General features: G+C 42.4%; 1 protein-coding gene across 5 annotated transcripts in view; it reads left to right on the top strand.

Moving 5' to 3' along the window:
• rufy3 (RUN and FYVE domain containing 3) overlaps positions 1-12,676 on the top strand; it is a 52,184-nt gene that overhangs the window by 13,573 nt on the left and 25,935 nt on the right. For all 5 annotated transcript variants that reach the window (XM_034170786.1, XM_034170787.1, XM_034170788.1 and 2 more), the window contains exons 2-5: positions 3,135-3,308; positions 3,814-3,931; positions 7,257-7,358; positions 7,511-7,634. In XM_034170786.1, the coding sequence (XP_034026677.1) occupies positions 3,135-3,308; positions 3,814-3,931; positions 7,257-7,358; positions 7,511-7,634 (518 nt within the window). The remainder of the gene's footprint in view (positions 1-3,134; positions 3,309-3,813; positions 3,932-7,256; positions 7,359-7,510; positions 7,635-12,676) is intronic.

Below are 12,676 nucleotides of genomic sequence, written 5' to 3'. Positions count from 1 at the left end.
TCTGGGAAAAAAAATTAATAAATAGTTCCCCAGAAAGGGGGGGGGGGGGGGGGACTGCCTTTAACTATGTTCCGTAGCAAGCAACCCATACAGTCTAGTTTAGCAACCATGGGGGCTTCCCCAGACTTGCGCGAGGGATGCTGGGAAGAACATGACGACAGCCAATCAGAGTAGAGGGGCATTGTGCTGTCAGCTGGCTGCACGTCACAATAAAAAAAAAAAAAAGAAAATCAAGATGATGGAAAATGCTCCAGAATGCTTTGTTTCTGTATAAATCTTTTTCTCATATTTTGGAAACGTTAGCGAAACATAAACGCTTCTAAATCTAAAAACACTATTTCTGAAGACAAATAACACAGCATGCACAACCTGTGTGCACACATCACTAGAGGTCATTTCTGGAAATTTCAAAACCTCATGCATGTGCACATGCACTTCCTCCTGCGAACACTGTTTAAAAATAGAATAAATGTACGCCATGGAATTCCCCCTAGATAAATTTATTCTCTGCATTAAAATGAGTTGTAATTTTGTAACACATTACAAAAATAAACCTACATTATAATGGTAAGACTTCAGTAAAAACTAAATTTAGTCAGTTTTGTCAAATTTGAAAGCTGCACAGCTTGAACAAGTAAATTTCCTATAAGATACAAGTCATAAATCTTAAATGAAGTATCTTGCTTTGAGTCACATCTGAGGTAAAACAAGTTTTTTTTTTTTTTGTTTTTTGTTTTTTTTATACCCAAGGCCATCAAATATGGCCATTGGGTATTGTGGAGGCCTTTTGTCCTTCTGTCTGTCTGTGCACAGCATAAGTCCAGTCCTATTACTGCCAGACTCTTGAAATTCACAGGGAACATTCTTGGGACACAGACCTTGGACAAGTTCAAAGATCGCTAACCTGGATGTATTTTAAGAAGTTAAAAAGGCACATTCTGTTTCAAACAAGACATGTTTGCTTCCAAGGTTTTCCAAGAAAACGTCACAGCGATTTTCACAGATTAAGTTCTCCTTATGTATAAATTTTAGGCATTGGCTACTAAATGATATCATACCAAAGACCCATTATGCTGCACTACAAGTAATGCAGATGTTTTAACTGAATCTACACTCAACAAAAATATAAACGCAACACTTTTGGTTTTGCTCCCATTTTATATGAGATGAACTCAAAGATCTAAAACTTTTTCCACATACACAATATCACCATTTCCCTCAAATATTGTTCACAAACCAGTCTAAATCTGTGATAGTGAGCACTTCTCCTTTGCTGAGATAATCCATCCCACCTCACAGGTGTGCCATATCAAGATGCTGATTAGACACCATGATTAGTGCACAGGTGTGCCTTAGACTGCCCACAATAAAAGGCCACTCTGAAAGGTGCAGTTTTGTTTTATTGGGGGGGGGGGGGGATACCAGTCAGTATCTGGTGTGACCACCACTTTCCTCATGCAGTGCAACACATCTCCTTCGCATAGAGTTGATCAGGTTGTCAATTGTGGCCTGTGGAATGTTGGTCCACTCCTCTTCAATGGCTGTGCGAAGTTGCTGGATATTGGCAGGAACTGGTACACGCTGTCGTATACGCCGGTCCAGAGCATCCCAAACGTGCTCAATGGGTGACATGTCCGGTGAGTATGCCGGCCATGCAAGAACCGGGACATTTTCAGTTTCCAAGAATTGTGTACAGATCCTTGCAACATGGGGCCGTGCATTATCCTGCTGCAACATGAGGTGATGTTCTTGGATGTATGGCACAGCAATGGGCCTCAGGATCTCATCACGGTATCTCTGTGCATTCAAAATGCCATCAATAAAATCCACCTGTGTTCTTCGTCCATAACAGACGCCTGCCCATACCATAACCCCACCTCCACCATGGGCCACTCGATCCACAACATTGACATCAGAAAACCGCTCATCCACACGACACAACACACACGCTGTCTGCCATCTGCCCTGAACAGTGTTGACCGGGATTCATCCGTGAAGAGAACACCTCTCCAACGTGCCAAACGCTAGCGAATGTGAGCATTTGCCCACTCAAGTCGGTTACAACGACGAACTGGAGTCAGGTCGAGACCCCGATGAGGACGACGAGCATGCAGATGAGCTTCCCTGAGATGGTTTCTGACAGTTTGTGCAGAAATTCTTTGGTTATGCAAACCGATTGTTTCAGCAGCTGTCCGAGTGGCTGGTCTCAGACGATCTTGGAGGTGAACATGCTGGATGTGGAGGTCCTGGGCTGGTGTGGTTACACGTGGTCTGCGGTTGTGAGGCTGGTTGGATGTACTGCCAAATTCTCTGAAACGCCTTTGGAGACGGCTTATGGTAGAGAAATGAACATTCAATACACGAGCAACAGCTCTGGTTGACATTCCTGCTGTCAGCATGCCAATTGCACGCTCCCTCAAATCTTGCGACATCTGTGGCATTGTGCTGTGTGATAAAACTGCACCTTTCAGAGTGGCCTTTTATTGTGGGCAGTCTAAGGCACACCTGTGCACTAATCATGGTGTCTAATCAGCATCTTGATATGGCACACCTGTGAGGTGGGATGGATTATCTCAGCAAAGGAGAAGTGGTCACTATCACAGATTTAGACTGGTTTGTGAACAATATTTGAGGGAAATGGTGATATTGTGTATGTGGAAAAAGTTTTAGATCTTTGAGTTCATCTCATACAAAATGGGAGCAAAACCAAAAGTGTTGCGTTTATATTTTTGTTGAGTGTACCTAACCCAGCCTACTTGAAGTCATGTTTTTAATGTTAACACTAGCTTGTTAGCTTATCTTTACAGATTCAGAGGGAACCAACAAACTTACAGTTCATATGCGCTTTTTACATCTCCAAATACTGTATATGTCACATTATGAGGAAGCATAATCAGAAGCATGTGATCATTGATCAAGGAGATTGAGCACCACTGGGGCAAAATAATAAAGCTGAAACATGATGATTGAAGCCACTTCACACTTTTCCTCTCAAGAGTCCAGCTTCACATTTCATGTATTATCGCAGTCAACAAGCTAGGTTTCATGAGATTTCACACTAAAAATGTAGTCTTTTATTTTTAACCCCTCTGTTTTTTTTTTTTTGTTTGTTTGTTTTTTTCTTCCCACCCTAGATCCCAAGGATCCTATTGCCATTGAAAGGCTCAACTTGATGAACATGGCTAAACTGAGCATCAAAGGCCTGATTGAGTCAGCTCTTAACCTTGGACGTACTCTTGACTCGGATTATGCACCCCTCCAACAGTTTTTTGTCGTGATGGAGCACTGTCTAAAGCATGGCTTGAGAAGTATGTACAGCACAGTTTAGGTTCTTGTCATTATATTTCCTAGAACTGGTTGCATTTACAGGAAATTAGGTACCTGCAATGGCTGAGAATTATCACATGTACTTTTTGTCGTGTAGGGTTTCTATATTAGTGTGTTTCATGTTTGTAGTGCAGTCTGTAAAGTCACGAGTGGTGTAAAAAGAAGGTTTCTTTAACCCTGTCAAAAGATATTTAACCCCTATTAAGCATAAATCTGCAATGCACCCAGTAATAATTAGATCTGATCCAAAATTAATGTCATGTGTGTAGCTCTTCTTCTACTCTGTGTCATGAGTACTGTATTGTGTGTCTGTGCCATGGCAGAGGTTTTAGGGGAAAAAATTCAACAGATGAATCAAAAAGTTGGGATGTCTGAAAGTGTTAACTGTGTGTACTACATTTTAGGATGCTTTTTGATGTGTTTCTGTTACTCAGTTTTGTGTCCACTATAGTAAAAATGGTCTCCCCCACTTCTTTTAATTACTAGCTAAGAAGACTTTCCTTGGGCAGAACAAGTCATTTTGGGGGGCGCTGGAACTGGTTGAGAAGTTGACACCCGAGGCGGGCGAGATCACAGCGAGTGTGAAAGACCTGCCAGGCCTTAAGTGAGTTTAAAGTTCTTCAAAGAAGCCAGTTTTATGTTTCCCAATCATAACTAGAAAGGTTATGGGTATAAATATGATATTCCACCATGATATGGTTATCACTCTTAACTACAGTAGTCTAACATTTCATCAATGCTCAGAGGCAAAAGATGACAAAAGACGAGCCTTTCAGATATTGTAAAATACTTAGAGGACCATACTGCTCATTTTGATGGTTGAGTTGCATAAATACAATTAGCATGTGAAATTAATTTTTATTTGGTTCCCCCGGAGGAGCTGGGGGAGGTGTGTGTGGATCGGGAGGTCTGGGCAGCTTTGCTTGAGCTGCTGCCCCCGCGACCCGACTCCGGATAAAGCGGAATAAAATGGATGGATGGATAACAGTTTATCAATATATACAATATCACAATATAAATTAAGCCATTGTTTCTGTTGCATTCAAATTATTTAAGTTTTAAAGAGGTAGTTCCTTTACATTTTTCAGAAAATCTGCTAAATTTGCTGTGCTAAGTAGTGCACGTAAGAGAGCACATTACACCTATCCTGGCCTCCCTCCACTGGCTGCCTGTGCATTTTAGAATTCATTTTAAGATTCTTTTATTTGTTTTTAAATCTTTAAATGGCCTTGCCCCGCCCTACCTCTCTGAGCTGCTTCATTGTTACGCCCCTGCTCGCGACCTCTGTTCAGCTGATCAGCTCCTCCTGGAGGTGCCGAGGTGCAAGCATATGCTCAGAGGGGACCAAGCTTTTTCTGTTGTGGCTCCAAAGATGTGGAACGAGTTACTGCTCCACATCAGGCAGGCCTCTTCATTTTCTGTTTTTAAAACTAATCTTAAAACCCACTTTTATGTAATGGCTTTTAACCCAGAATGAGATTCTCGATCTGTTTTGGCTGTTTTAACTGTTTTTACTTGTTTTAGTTTAATTTTGTTTTGGGCGGGGCGGCTTGTTTTTTATTTGCACTTTATGGTTTATTACCTTTAATATGTCCCCTTGTGTACAGCACTTTGTTTCAGCTGCAGCCGGTTTTTTTTTTAAAGTGCTTTATAAATAACATTGATTTGATTTGACAATCCCCATGAGGATTTCGTGAAAACCTTGGAAGCCAACATTTCTTGCCACTTGCAGCCAGGATTCGGGGCAAGTAAATAAATTTACACCCCAGAATTATGGCATACCCACCTCTGGATCAGGATCTGATTGATGTTAAATTAACTTTGTCCTAACCCTAGAACTATGACATACCCTGGACTTTACAGTTTATATTTCTTGGGCCAAAAAAGGAGGGGGGAGGATCCTGAAACTACATACCAACTAAGGTCTGCCTTAAAATTTAATCAACAGGGGTTTAATTTTTTTTTTTGTTTTGTTTTGTTTTGTTAAAAAGACTTTGTGCACACAAACAAACCTCGTACACATGTAACTTCTGTGCCATCTTTCTTGGTGATTTAATCCCTACTTGGAGTCACCTTTTTGTCTCTGGAGTAGTAACCTTAATAAAAAAATGTGGAATTGTGGACATACATTTACATACATCTCGACTAAAAACTTGAATGGATAAGTCTCTTATATTATGTAGTTCTACAACAGACCGCTGTCCTGAAAATGAAATGAATGAATGAATGTTGTACAACCCCAATTCCAGTGTTTTTGGGACATTGTGTAAAATGTAAATAATAATAGAATACAATGATTTGCTAGTCCTCTTCAACCTATATTCAATTGAATACACCACAAAGACAAGATATTTAATGTTCAAACTGATAAAACTTTGTTGTTTTTGTGCAAATATTTGCTCATTTTGAAATGGATGCCTGCAACATGTTTCAAAAAAGTTGGGACGGGGCAACAAAAGACTGGGAAAGTTGATGAATGCTCAAAGAACACCTAATTGGAAACAGGTGAGTGCCATGATTGGGTATTAAAGGAGCATCCCCAAAAGGCTCAGCCATTCACAAGCAAAGATGGGGCGAGGATCACCACTTTGTGAACAACTGCATGAAAAAATAGTCCAACAGTTTAAGAGTAATGTTTCTCAACATTCAGTTGCAAGGAATTTAGGGATTCCATCATCTACAATCCATAATATAATCAGAAGATTCAGAGAATCTGGAAAACTTTCTACATGTAAGCGGCAAGGCCGAAAACCAACATTGAATGCCCGTGACCTTCGATCCCTCAGGCGGCACTGCATTAAAAACTGACATCATTGTGTAAAGGATCTTACCGCATGGGCTCAGGAACACTTCAGAAAACCATTGTTAGTTAACACAGTTTGTCGCTACATCTACAAGTGCAAGTTAAAACTCTACCATGCAAAGCGAAAGCCATACATCAACAACATCCAGAAACGCCGCCGCCGCCTTCTCTGGGCTCGAGCTCATTTGAAATGGACAGACGCAAAGTGGAAAAGTGTGCTGTGGTCTGATGAGTCCACATTTCAAATTGTTTTTGGACGTCATGTCCTCCGGACAAAAGAGGAAAAAGATCATCAAGATTGTTACCAGCGCAAAATTCAAAACCCAGCATCTGTGATGGTATGGGGGTGTGTTAGTGCCCATGGCATGGGTAGCTTACGCATCTGTGATGGCACCAACAATTCTGAAAGGTACGTCCAGGTTTTGGAGCAACACATGCTGCCATCCAAGCAATGTCTTTTTCAGAGACGTCCCTGCTTATTTCAGCAAGACAATGCCAAGCCACATTCTGCACGTGTTACAGCAGCGTGGCTTCGTAGAAAAAGAGTGCGGGTACTAGACTGGCCTGCCTGCAATCCAGACCTGCCACCCATTGAAAATGTGTGGCGCATTATGAAGCGCAAAATACGACGACTGTTGAACAACTGAAGTCATACATCAAGCAAGAATGGGAAAGAATTCCAACTACAAAGCTTCAACAATTAGTGTCCTCAGTTCCCAAACGCTTATTGAGTGTTGTTAGAAGGAAAGGTGATGTAACACAGTGGTAAACATACCACTGTTCCAGCTTTTTTGAAACGTGTTGCAGGCATCCATTTCAAAATGAGCAAGTATTTGCACAAAAACAATAAAGTATCAGTTTGAACATAAAATATCTTGTCTTTGTGGTGTATTCAATTGACTATAGGTTGAAGAGGATTTGCAAATCATTGTATTCTATTTTTATTTACATTTTACACAACATTCCAACTTCATTAGAATTGGGGTTTTATTAAGTTTATATAAAGTAGTTTCAGTGCAAAGGTGAAAGTTTATAGAAAGCCAAACTCTTGTCATTTCACACTTTTTTTGCAGACATAAGCAGTGTTTCAGATGTTTACCTTAAAGGGAAATATGTTTGTTTGCAGAACCCCTCTAGGAAGGGGCCGTGCATGGTTACGACTGGCCTTGATGCAGAAGAAGCTCTCTGACTACATGAAGACCATCATCAACAGAAAGGACCTGCTAAGGTGTGTTCCTAAATTAATAAAAAAAATAAAGTGTTACATATATACAAATAATGAGAGGACATATTAAAATAGAAACCCATAGGAATACTTAATCTGAAAAGCAGTTATCTGGATTGTGAGGGAGAGAATGCTAACGCTGGTCTTTTCTGCAGTGAATTCTATGAGCCAAATGCTTTGATGATGGAGGAAGAAGGAGCTGTTATTGCTGGGCTTCTGGTTGGCCTTAATGTTATTGACGCTAATCTATGTATGAAGGGAGAGGACCTGGATTCACAGGTAATTTCTTTTACAGAGGGCAATCTGCAGCTCTGTTATAAGAAAAATGTCAGTCTTCACATATTGAACTTGACTCTTTATCATTTAGATTTGAACACTATTGTTATATCGGCCTCTCTGTGAACCATCACCTTATCGTGGGGAGAGGTATGTGTGCCTCGATAAACCTGAGAGCTGTGTTGTCTGGAGCCTTCATGCTTCTGGCGAGGGGCCAGACTAAGAATGGTTCACAATGACTCTATGGAAAAACAAGGAAGAGGAAACCTGGGGCCCCCGTTGAGAGCTAAGCCCCGACAGAGGCCCCCACCAGCGTGCGCCTGGTAGCTGGGCTTGCCACGGAGCCCGGTCAGGCACAGCCCGAAAAGGCATCATTCTGACTGTTGTTTGAGCTTTGGCCTGAAGGTCTTAGGTGCCTCAATAGGCGGCAACCTTCGAGCACCATCGTGGACACTGGTCATCAGGGAAGCCGTCCAACTGAAGAAGGAGTCCTTCCGGGATATGTTATCTCTGGGGACTCCGGGGCACTTGCAAGGTACCGACAGGCCAAAAGGGTGGCAGCCTTTGGTCTGAGGGAGGCAAAGCAGGGGGCGTGGGAGGAGTTCAGAAGAAGTGTTTGAGGAGTTTGGCATAACCATGGAGAAGGACTTTCAGTTGGCACCAAGGTGCTTTTGACGAACCGTGAGGCACCTCAGGAGAGGAAAACTGGGAACCACCCAAGCTGTCTACAGTAAAGATGGGACTTTGTTGACCTCAACTGAGGAGGTAATTGAGTGCTGAAAGGAACACTTTGAGGAACTCCTGCATCAGACTGGAGTGCCCTTTATAGTAGGGTCAGAGCTGGAAGCTGGTGGGGGATAATCATCAGTTTCCCTGGTGGAAGCCAATGTGGTAGCCAAACAACTCCGTAGTAGCAAAGCCCCGGGGGTTGATGAGATCCGTTGAGAAATGCTGAAGGCTCTGGGTGTGGAGGGACTGTCTTGGATGAGATGGCTCTTCAACATTGCATTGAGGTCTGGGACGTTGCCTAAGACATGGCAAACTGGGGTGGTGGTCCCCATATTTAAAAAATGGGACCAGAGAGTGTGTGCCAATTACAGGGGCCTCACACTACTCAGCCTTCATGGTAAAGTCTACTCCAGGGTGCTGGAAAGGAGGGTTTGGCCGATAGTCGAACCTCAGCTTGAAGAGGAACAATGCATGCTTTGTCCTGCCCTGGAACAACTGACGAGCACTTCTTTCTCACAAGGATCCTGGAGGGGGCCTGGGAGTATGTCCATCCATTCTACATGTGTTTTGTGGACTTGGAGAAGGCGTATGAGGTACCCTCTGAGATATTGTGGGAGGTGCTGTGGGAGTATGGAGTGAGGGGGTGCCTTCTCAGGACCATCCAATCTCTTTACTCACAAAGCGAGAGCTCTGTTCGGGTTATCTGCAGTAAGTCGGACTTGTTTCTAGTGGGGGTTGGCCTCTGCCAGGGCTGTGCCTTGTCACAAATCCTGTTTGATATTCATGGACAAGATATCGAGGCGTAGTGGGGGGAGGAGAGCCTTTAGTTTGGTGGGCTCAGGCTCTCATCACTGCTTATTGCAGATGAAGTGGTCCTGTTGACTTCATCAGCCTTTCTGCATTCTGCCGACAGCAGGTGCTTCTATTTTTAGACACGAACCAGCAACATGACAATTAACTCAGTTATGGTAACAGTAACATGACACTTAAACTGACTAAACCAATTGAACTACAAAACCACACACACACATATATATATATATATATATATATATATAATATATATATATATACGAGGGCTGTCAATAAAGTTACGGTCCTTTTTATTTTTTTCAAAAACTATATGGATTTCATTCATATGTTTTTACGTCAGACATGCTTGAACCCTCGTGCGCATGCGTGAGTTTTTCCACGCCTGTCGGTGACGTCATTCGCCTGTGAGCACTCCTTGTGGGAGGAGTCGTCCAGCCCCTCGTCGGAATTCCTTTGTAGGAGAAGTTGCTGAGAGACTGGCGCGTTGTTTGATCAAAATTTTTTCTAAACCTGTGAGACACATCGAAGTGGACACGGTTCGAAAAATTAAGCTGGTTTTCAGTGAAAAGTTTAACGGCTGATGAGAGATTTTGAGGTGATACTGTCGCTTTAAGGACTTCCCACGGTGCGAGACGTCGTGCAGCGCTCTCAGGCAGCGTCATCAGCCTGTTCAAGCTGAAAACCTCCACATTTCAGGCTCTATTGATCCAGGACATCGTGAGAGAACAGAGAAGTTTCAGAAGAAGTCGGTTTCAGCATTTTATCCGGATATTCCACTGTTAAAGGAGATTTTTTTAATGAAAGACGTGCGGACGGGTCCGCGCGTCGGGACGCAGCCGCTGCGACGCTCCGCCACAGGAAAAACACCTCTGTTGAAAGCCTTAAGGACAAGTTGGAACATGTCCTGCCTGTTAAACAATTTCTCATATACTCACTCCACTGAAAGCCATCAAAAGCCGCCTGGATTTCTACAAATGGTTATCAACACGGAGGTGTTTTTCCTGTGCTGCCGCACCGCGTCGGCTGCGTCCCGACGCGCGGATCCGTCCACACGTCTTTCATTAAAAAAATCTCCTTTAACAGTGGAATATCCGGATAAAATGCTGAAACCGACTTCTTCTGAAACTTCTCTGTTCTCTCACGACGTCCTGGATCAATAGAGCCTGAAATGTGGAGGTTTTCAGCTTGAACAGGCTGATGACGGCGGCTGAGAGCGCTGCGCGACGTCTCGCACCGTGGGAAGTCCTTAAAGCGACAGTATCACCTCAAAATCTCTCATCAGCCGTTAAAATTTTCACTGAAAACCAGCTTAATTTTTCGAACCGTGTCCACTTCGATGTGTCTCACAGGTTTAGAAAAAATTTTGATCAAACAACGCGCCAGTCTCTCAGCAACTTCTCAGACAAAGGAATTCCGACGAGGGGCTGGACGACTCCTCCCACAAGGAGTGCTCACAGGCAATGACGTCACCGACAGGCGTGGAAAAACTCACGCATGCGCACGAGGGTTCAAGCATGTCTGACGTAAAAACATATGAATGAAATCCATATAGTTTTTGAAAAAAATAAAAAGGACCGTAACTTTATTGACAGCCCTCGTATATATATATATATATGTATGTATGTATATATATTCAATTTTTTTTTTTTTTTTTTTTTTTTGTATAGCACCAAATCACAACAAACAGTTGCCCCAAGGCGCTTTATATTGTAAGGCAAGGCCATACAATAATGATGTAAAACCCCAACGGTCAAAACGACCCCCTGTGAGCAAGCACTTGGCTACAGTGGGAAGGAAAAACTCCCTTTTAACAGGAAGAAACCTCCAGCAGAACCAGGCTCAGGGAGGGGCAGTCTTCTGCTGGGACTGGTTGGGGCTGAGGGAGAGAACCAGGAAAAAGACATGCTGTGGAGGGGAGCAGAGATCGATCACTAATGATTAAATGCAGAGTGGTGCATACAGAGCAAAAAGAGAAAGAAACAGTGCATCATGGGAACCCCCCAGCAGTCTACGTCTATAGCAGCATAACTAAGGGATGGTTCAGGGTCACCTGATCCAGCCCTAACTATAAGCTTTAGCAAAAAGGAAAGTTTTAAGCCTAATCTTAAAAGTAGAGAGGGTGTCTGTCTCCCTGATCTGAATTGGGAGCTGGTTCCACAGGAGAGGAGCCTGAAAGCTGAAGGCTCTGCCTCCCATTCTACTCTTACAAACCCTAGGAACTACAAGTAAGCCTGCAGTCTGAGAGCGAAGCGCTCTATTGGGGTGATATGGTACTACGAGGTCCCTAAGATAAGATGGGACCTGATTATTCAAAACCTTATAAGTAAGAAGAAGAATTTTAAATTCTATTCTAGAATTAACAGGAAGCCAATGAAGAGAAGCCAATATGGGTGAGATATGCTCTCTCCTTCTAGTCCCCGTCAGCACTCTAGCTGCAGCATTTTGAATTAACTGAAGGCTTTTTAGGGAACTTTTAGGACAACCTGATAATAATGAATTACAATAGTCCAGCCTAGAGGAAATAAATGCATGAATTAGTTTTTCAGCATCACTCTGAGACAAGACCTTTCTGATTTTAGAGATATTGCGTAAATGCAAAAAAGCAGTCCTACATATTTGTTTAATATGCGCTTTGAATGACATATCCTGATCAAAAATGACTCCAAGATTTCTCACAGTATTACTAGAGGTCAGGGTAATGCCATCCAGAGTAAGGATCTGGTTAGACACCATGTTTCTAAGGTTTGTGGGGCCAAGAACAATAACTTCAGTTTTATCTGAGTTTAAAAGCAGGAAATTAGAGGTCATCCATGTCTTTATGTCTGTAAGACAATCCTGCAGTTTAGCTAATTGGTGTGTGTCCTCTGGCTTCATGGATAGATAAAGCTGGGTATCATCTGCGTAACAATGAAAATTTAAGCAATACCGTCTAATAATACTGCCTAAGGGAAGCATATATAAAGTGAATAAAATTGGTCCTAGCACAGAACCTTGTGGAACTCCATAATTAACTTTAGTCTGTGAAGAAGATTCCCCATTTACATGAACAAATTGTAATCTATTAGACAAATATGATTCAAACCACCGCAGCGCAGTGCCTTTAATACCTATGGCATGCTCTAATCTCTGTAATAAAATTTTATGGTCAACAGTATCAAAAGCAGCACTGAGGTCTAACAGAACAAGCACAGAGATGAGTCCACTGTCCGAGGCCATAAGAAGATCATTTGTAACCTTCACTAATGCTGTTTCTGTACTATGATGAATTCTAAAACCTGACTGAAACTCTTCAAATAGACCATTCCTCTGCAGATGATCAGTTAGCTGTTTTACAACTACCCTTTCAAGAATTTTTGAGAGAAAAGGAAGGTTGGAGATTGGCCTATAATTAGCTAAGATAGCTGGGTCAAGTGATGGCTTTTTAAGTAATGGTTTAATTACTGCCACCTTAAAAGCCTGTGGTACATAGCCAACTAACAAAGATAGATTGATCATATTTAAGA

Source organism: Thalassophryne amazonica, chromosome 5, assembly GCF_902500255.1.
Source record: "Thalassophryne amazonica chromosome 5, fThaAma1.1, whole genome shotgun sequence".
NCBI classification, from domain to species: domain Eukaryota; kingdom Metazoa; phylum Chordata; class Actinopteri; order Batrachoidiformes; family Batrachoididae; genus Thalassophryne; species Thalassophryne amazonica.
This window is presented reverse-complemented; position numbering and strand designations above follow the sequence as displayed.